The sequence below is a fragment of the Saccostrea cucullata genome, unplaced genomic scaffold (genome assembly GCF_032062105.1).
Source record: "Saccostrea cucullata isolate Sc308-1 unplaced genomic scaffold, CSIRO_AGI_Scuc_v1 ctg9791, whole genome shotgun sequence".
Classification (NCBI taxonomy): Eukaryota; Metazoa; Mollusca; class Bivalvia; order Ostreida; family Ostreidae; genus Saccostrea; species Saccostrea cuccullata.
The window spans coordinates 7,706-15,987 of record NW_026924994.1 but is presented as its reverse complement, the minus strand read 5'-3'; the positions used below and the strand labels follow the sequence as shown (position 1 = coordinate 15,987).

General features: G+C 33.4%; 1 protein-coding gene across 1 annotated transcript; it reads left to right on the top strand.

Moving 5' to 3' along the window:
• The first annotated feature begins 781 nt into the window (after window positions 1–781).
• On the top strand, window positions 782–2,871 carry LOC134267773 (melatonin receptor type 1B-B-like). The gene is made up of 3 exons (XM_062749981.1): window positions 782–802; window positions 1,723–2,008; window positions 2,117–2,871. The coding sequence occupies exons 1-3, from the start codon at window positions 782–784 to the stop codon at window positions 2,869–2,871; spliced, it is 1,062 nt and encodes a 353-aa protein (XP_062605965.1).
• Window positions 2,872–8,282: the final 5,411 nt, after the last annotated feature.

Sequence of the window (8,282 nt, the reverse complement as noted above, 5' to 3'; positions counted from 1 at the left end):
TATGTGCATTGTGACAAGATAATTCCGAGCATGCTATGATTTCGTACCCCATGACCTTAACCTTCACGATTGACCTTATTTTAAAAAACAATAACTTCAATGATAATTTCTAAATAAATGACATATGATAGGGTGTTCATATTTGACAATATGTCATAAAAAACAACATCTCACCCACAAAGACACCGAAAGCGGGGGACCACAATTCTTTGAATTTGCTTGTTTTTTTTTCGACTTTCTCATTTGACTGTCAGGGGTAGCACATCATTTTTTAAAAACTTTTTTTAAAACCCGATTGTTAGCCATATTAATTCTGAGAACTGAATGATATTCCTATTCAATAGACATTCTATATTTTAAGAATGAAACTTTTCATACGTTTTTCTTTCTTTTACTAAGTGTTTGTTATAGGCTCTATATATTATAGTTTAATTAACGAATAATTAAACTAATTACTTCAAAAGGTTGGTGTTATATATATATATATATATATATATATATATATATATATATATACGTCAAGTATTAATTATATTCCGGTTTAGAAAAAAAAAATATTTGTATGAACTTGTACACCAAGTCATAAAAAAATCCGGAATAAATCTGGTTTCGCAAGCTTATGTAATTTGCTTCACATATAAAAACCGTTCATTTTCTCAATTCGATTGAGTAGACGGTATCAGGTGATTCTGTGTTTTAATTAATTATTGTGTGTAATCATACTCGGTGGGATTTTTTTTTTCGATTTATAAACTCCAATCTAAGGACTGGTGTTGTCGCTATGGGCGACTTAAAGTGCTCGGTAAGATAATACACTTTTATTTTCCAAATTAATAAACAGGTTTGCTCCCTCTTTTAATGTATGATGCATGGAAGATAATCTAAGAATTTTATAATGGAGAGGGTTGCCTACCAGATCTCTAACGCTGTTTTATAATGTAAGTCCTTTAAGAATACTAAATATTACAATGTTCTTGCATTTACATATAATTTTAAAAAGCACATGTTTAGGCCATTTTGAAAAAAAAATGTTAAGATTCCTTCTGTATACAGATCGCCAGACTAAAAAGAGCCCGACTCAAAACCTCTCTTTTTTACATTAAAGGACAATTTTTTTTTTCGTCTTTTCCCTCTTTTCCCGTCAAAACATACATGTATGTACTTTTCAGAAGAAAGATTTTCACACCTGCTTACGGAGAAAATAATTTTACCACGAGTCATGAGAGGGAGATTAAATATTATTTTACAGATGGTGGGCCTAACAATAAAATATTGAAAGAAATTTTGTTTAAATTCTCTCTTGAAAGTCTATCTTAGGTTTCAATATTGTAAATAAGCAGTGACAATCACCCTAGTTACTTTAGAAAAAAATGTAACAAAGAAAAAACTTTTAAAGCTTATTTTTAACAGAAAAAAATATATATATTTATGAACTTCAATTTCTATTGAAGGAGGAATTTGGCTTTTTGTGGGTTTTATTTTTGTTGTTGTTGTTGTTGTTGAATAACTTAAATGTGTTAACATGACATTAAATGTTTAAAAATATTTAATTTTTGAATGAACACACATGTTTTACTCTACAATGCATCTTCATTCTGAATTTCCCTTTTCATTTTTCCAAATAAAGCAAACAATCATTTATCATTTAATTTTTGTTTAAAAAATATCACCACAATAAAACAGAAAGTTATTGAGAATCACCATTGTTTCCTTCCTTTATAGAATGGAACTTTTTATATCAACGATACTGTAGACAACTACGAGAACTATGACAACGATACCATAAAGAAAGGGATATTCCCTCTCTTACAGACCGACACGCTCCTAGCAGTATTGTACATTATCATTACCAGTACGGCCCTGCTGGTGGGGACTGTAGGTAACACATTAACTATCCTGGTATCGACCGTTCGCAGAGACGTCAACAAATGTGGAAAAGAATTCGTCGTTAACCTAGCACTGGCGGATCTCTGTGTCACAGCCATAGCCGACCCCATGTGTATCATTGGTATATTTTAATATTCTGTCTTATTTTATCTTTGTTTGAATTGCCGAGTCTATAAAGCTAATTTTTTTAAAGGCAATACAAAAGACTTATGCTATATTTTGTATTTAGGTGTCACACATGGAGACCAGTTTTTCCAGGGAAGGAAACAGTTTTGTATTTTTGTGGCAAGCCTTTGTCTGACTGCCTGTTTTTGTGCATTCTTCAGCCTGTTCCTTATGTCGATGTCACGCTTTATATACCTGCGCCACAACCACGTGTATGACAAACTTTTCAACCGTGTCACCAGCATTTTGCTCTGTTTCGCCTGCTGGATGGTGGCTTTCTCGTTTGAAATACCTAATTTTGTTGGTTGGGGAGGACACTTCTTCGACCACAAAAACCACCAGTGTATCTGGGATCGGACTGCAAGTTTATCCTATACCATGTTTGTATCAATGATTTTGATTGGTGCGCCACTCGTTGTAATGGCGATATGCCACTTTCTTATTTTTAAGCGTATCTGGGAAACAAAACGAAACATTTACTCTTTGGACATTGCCAATCCTTTGAGAATGAGAAAAGTTTGGAGAGAAACAGTTCGTTCATCTCAGATGTTGTTTTGTATTTTTATTGCGTTTGTCATCTGCTGGACGCCGTATGCCATTATTGTTACTTTAGATGTGCAAGACACTTTCCCAATGAAAGTTCATTTGTTCATTACTCTTACGGCACACTTACACTCAAGTGTCAACGGCATAATTTATTTTGCAGGAAACAAACGGTTTCGAATTGGAATTCTACGTCTTTGTGTTCGTAGATCAACTCGTAAAGGAACGCCTACTTCCGGTCCTTATGTGATTCCTCACTTAGATTCTCGTCTGTGAGGCGCCATGTTCTTCTGGTCCGAAAATTATGATCGCTTTAGTTTTATATTAATTGAACAAGTTGGATGAGAAAGACGATTCTAATGCTGAGTTGCATTTGTGAGTGTCAGGAGACATACACGAAGCCATTCCAATACACTCTCCTTGGAAGACAAAAAGAGATTTCTTTGATAATCCTTCAATGAAAGGGAATAATCTGAGCTATGTAGTGTTATTTGGTATTTGCGTTTATCAGAAATACCTACAATTTCCACAAGAATAATGCTACTGTCACAGGCTTTCCAGACTTTTTCCTTATTCAGGAAAAATGCCTTGCGCGAGTTATTCCGTTTTCAAAAAAAATTACAAGAACTGAAAGATTTTGTCACTATTATCGTTTAATAAAAACGTCATATTACATTGATATATTCTTTATTTGAAGACAAGCGGAGATTTTGAATTCTTCCCTTGCTCATTTATTTGGCACTATTTTATAAGTGGGTTGCTACGATTATGAGCGTCTTTGGAATCCATAAAAGAAAGTATATTTTTACTAATGTTGTTAATATATATCGTGTATGATGTTCGAGCTTCTTCTCTAGAGTCGCGAATTAAGGACTTGATCCTTACGTCGCGTGTCGAATCCCAGTGTGGGACGTGTCGACCGGTTCTTCGGATGAGATTGTATTAACCGAGGTCCCGTGTCGCAGTATAGTCTAGTATTTGCGTGCACGAAATTGGCCCTTCACTGCCTAATGGCCGTTAAGTGCCGTTGATAGGACCAATAGGGGCGATCTTTTAATTTAAACAAAAGCTGATAATGATATCAGATATCATAATATAAAAATGATTGATTAGGCAGTCATGTTACATGTAGTTTTTGTGTCTTATAAAAATATTGTCGTAAAATCTTGATTAATGTCATTGACAAAGATATATTATAAATTTATTTTATTTGGCGTTTATGATATTTGGCTTAAAATCAATTTAAGCCAAATATCATAAACGCCAAATAAAATAAATAATAATTTAAGTAATCTTAGATTTGCATAAGCCTTTTCTGAATGTGCTTTATATGGATTTATCAAAAAACAAAACAGTCATATTGATGTACCTGATTTAGCGGATGATGATTTCTCCGGAAGGCGCTAAATAGAATACACAGCCAAATGTTATACGTTTACAGTTAATCTGTTTATCGCAAGGGCATTCCATCAACCATTCAATGTTTCGAGCCAAGTTTTTATACACAAACTCAAAAAGCATTATTTAATTAGAAAACTCTGCAATCCTGATGAAATCTAGCAAATTAATCCTACCTTTATTTAATGTAGCTGACCATCAAAATATTCGGGTCGACATAATAATAATAAACATTGATTCTCTGAAAGTATCATCAAATTCCATTCAGTGGTATATGAGAAGATGGGTACCTCAAAGCGTAACAGACAGGAGGACGAAATTATAGACGGACATCCCCATTACAGACCTGCCTATCCTTTTCATTACAAGGGTGTAATTTCAGTATATTTTGGTGGAAATTCAGAGGTAAAAGCGTAATTTTTACTATTATACACGTTCTTAATTTCTTCCAAAACAACCGACATTGTACATTACTAAGCAAAGATGGCATAAAATGTTCTTTTTTGAATCATCTATTGGCTAAAAATGTAAAAAAAAAAAAAAAAAAAAAAAACAACAAAAAAAACAGTATCCTATATCAAACTCAATTCAACCGTACATCCTTAACGAAGACTTGGGTCAATTTGTATCAAGTCACTTAATTGAAAGCTTGCGTTTGCCTGTTTACACAAATAGTTCATTATAACATTGTACTTTATCTTTTTAACACTCACATTTCTCTATCTTGTTCTAAGCAACGTGAAAATAAACTAAACTGAGTATAGAAATGCCCTCTCGTCTTCTTTTGAATCTTCGCCGTACCAGTTTGCTTGTAACTACTAAGTGTCTCTATTAATTACTTTTATTAGAACTTTTCATTTTATTTCAGCAGGTCGTACTCTTTTAACTCTAAATTTAATCGTTCATAAAGAATTTTAAACCAAAATATCAAAAGCGTAAAATTAATATCAGTGGCGCAATAGCGTAATTTTGTGGATAAAAGCGGAAAAATTACGCCAAAAGCGGAAGGGTAGGCAGGTCTGTCATTAAGACATGTTCAAGATAAGTAACAGAACATGTTTATAAATTACTGTATACAGGTTTATTTTCGCCCCGCTTAATTTTCGCCCTTTCACCCTTGCACACAATTTTGCCCCGTTTTAATTTCGCCCAGGACAGTTTTGTTTAAGACATTATACTGTACAATATGAATTCGCCCCTTTTTAAATTCGCCCAATTTAGGTTAGGGCGAAAGGGGCGAAAATTTCCATGTATACAGTATATCTTGTACATATTATTATAATTTTCAAATAGAGGGAACTGAAAGATCATTTCTATGAAAAAAGTCACATATGAATCAAGATTGTGTTACGACATTGTACCATGGTAAATTGTATTATATGTACATGAAGTACTAGTTAGTTCAGAACCGCTTCCAATCTGCCTGAAAATTATGCAAATTTTGCTTTTAAATTCCCTTGTAATAGATACAAATTGCATCATCAGATCTAAATCAATGAAACAGAGACAATTATCTCAAGGTTTATTTGAAACCTGACAAAAGATTATTTTTAAGTTTAAAGTTTTTTGCAGGAAAATTGTTTTCATTTTTTGTCAATAATTTTATACCTAAGAAACATTATATACTTGTTTTAATTATAATTTATGATGTATGATTTGAATTAATTATGATTTATGATGTATATTTTTGATTTTCATCTCACCTGAGCCGAAGGCTCAAGTGAGCTATTCTGATCACATTTTGTCCAGCGTCCGTCTGTCTGTCTGTAAACTTTTCACATTTTCAACTTCTTCTCAAGAACCGCTAGGCCCATTTCAACCAAACTTGCCACAAGGCATCCTTTGGTGAAGGGAATTCAAGAAAATGAATTCAATGAAAATATTTGGCTTGTTTTAAAATCTTCTTCTCAAGAACCACTGTGCCAGGAAAGATAAAACTTATGGGGAAACATCCTCAGGTATTGTAGATTCAAGTTTGTGCAAATCATGACCCCCTGGGTTAGGGCCGGGCCACAATGGCAATCAAAGTGTTACATAGACATATATAGGAAAATTCTTTCAAAATCATTTTCTCAAGAATAGCAAAGCCATGATTGGTCATGGGACTACTTTTGGATTTAAACTTTTCAATAATAAACTAATTTCTACTTTTTCCTAGCCACAGTGCTCAGGTGAGAGATGTGGCCCATGTGCCTCTTGCTTTAAAGATCATTTACAATGTAGGCAATATAAGTTTAACCTTTTACCAAATTGAACTTAGGGATGATATGAGATTGCTATATCTACATTTGTTCATATTTTATGATATCTTGATAAATATGGAAATGTTGACTCTGGAAATGCAATTGTAAAATTCATGACTGTATTTCATTTACGGGTATCGAATAGTCATTACAATTATTGTCTCTTGGAGATGAAGCAATCTCCAGACAGATGGGTGGCCCTTGAACAGAGAATGGTGAAAAAAATTGAAGCATTCAATAAAGAAGATTCATCAAAAGAATTACTTTGATAATCATAATGGTGCTTCCTCAGTATCTGCATGTGTTCAAATTAAGAAGTTTCAAATTAAGATTTAGATAAAGCTCATTAAGTCATTTGCTGGATCAGATTTTGAGATTGTACTTATCAAATTTTTTTGGAATATCAGTATCAGTGAACGCTTGATGATTAGTTGTACAAATTCATATACAGATCTCAGTAATAGAATTTCCTTATACTTTTCATCAAAAGGATTAAAAGAATTGAAAGTCCAATACTAACTAGGAAAAATATATACTGAGTACATTACATAGATTTGATATGAATATATTATGATATTCATATGAAAGAATGATTGCACTTAGTGTACAAAAAGTGGCCCTCGGTAAATTGCGCAAAAATAAAGTATAGAAACTAGCCTCACAAAGTTAACAAAACAATTCTTCTAGGTCTTAATCGCTACTTTGCAAAATTACAGAAATTAAAAGTGAGTAAAATTAAAGAACGAGGCTGTGTTTTGTAAGAGGGGTCAATGCAAATCACGAATCTCCATTGTTATTCAAAGTTATTCCAATTTATAGAGCTGAAATACATAGTGAGCGCATGCTTGCCCAAATTTCTCAAAAGGACAGAAGGTGTAGAACTGTTGGAAATTCAACATATCTAAGGGAGAATTTTGGGCAAGCCTGCGCTCGGGGTAAACTTTTTGAAAAACGGTACAAAAGGCCGACAGTTTTCTTCACTGTTTACGGGTATTTACATGTCATTGACCTCATTGTGACCTGCTTAATATTCCAATTTACCACGTGATTTGTAGAATCAGGTAACATTGTGAATACAAAAAATCAATAAACCACGTGGTTGTAGATCCGATTGACATTCCGTCGAAAGGCGTCCAACTTAGACCGTTACATGTACATGTATATTTTCAATTAATCAACATAGAATTACCGGTAATTCTTTTTTTTTTTTGTCAAGTGTTATAATAGGGTAACCGTGATGGAATATTAAATTAAACACAATGTAACGATCTTTATTTGTAGTCCTTGGATTTAGGGGGGCAGGTTTGGAGGCTCAACGAGTTTCAAAGATTTAACTCCCATCTTCGAAGTAGCATCATTCTTCAAAGTGATTTTGACTGTAAAAATAGGACACAGGGTAGAAGTATGTAGATTGGCATGGAATTCTTAATGGTACAACCCCCCCCCCCCCCCCCCCCAAACAAAAAAAAAAACAATCGCACATACAATTAATAAAATTGTTTTAGTGATAAAATATTACCACATGTAGCATCGCAAAGAAATATATTCCATACACCATTATTTGTAAGAAGTATTTACTGACTGTACTTTAAAAAGTACGGAGAGAGAGAGAGAGAGAGAGAGAGAGAGAGAGAGAGAATTAAAATTTCGACACGGCACTAATCTTTTAGAATATATAGAATTTTTTTCTTTTTAAATATGATTTTCTCCCGTTTTCATATATGAGTAGGCTCAGATTATTTAAAAACGACCACAAGTTGGGGGATCTGGATTTATAGGGATCATATACATCTCAAAGATCCTCCCAAGTACCATCTTTCCTAAAAAAAAAAATCTGGTGTAATCCTTGAGGAATTAATTCTTTGTGTTTATTTTTCTGTGTATACAGTATGTATTTTGTATTAAATTCCAGAAGCCATTATAACTGGCTAAATATTACATGTTTTCAATCGATCGATGAAATGCCCCGCCTACTCCGAATATTAATGTGACACAATTAAAACCCAACTCGGACAAGCGCAGCATTCCGGAATTAACACCCAGTAC

Coding starts and splice junctions, on each gene's coding strand:
- LOC134267773 (XM_062749981.1), top strand. CDS start 782: ATGGGCGACTTAAAGTGCTCG. Junction 803..1,722: donor TGGGCGACTTAAAGTGCTCG/GTAAGATAATAC, acceptor CTTCCTTTATAG/AATGGAACTTTTTATATCAA. Junction 2,009..2,116: donor CGACCCCATGTGTATCATTG/GTATATTTTAAT, acceptor TTTTGTATTTAG/GTGTCACACATGGAGACCAG.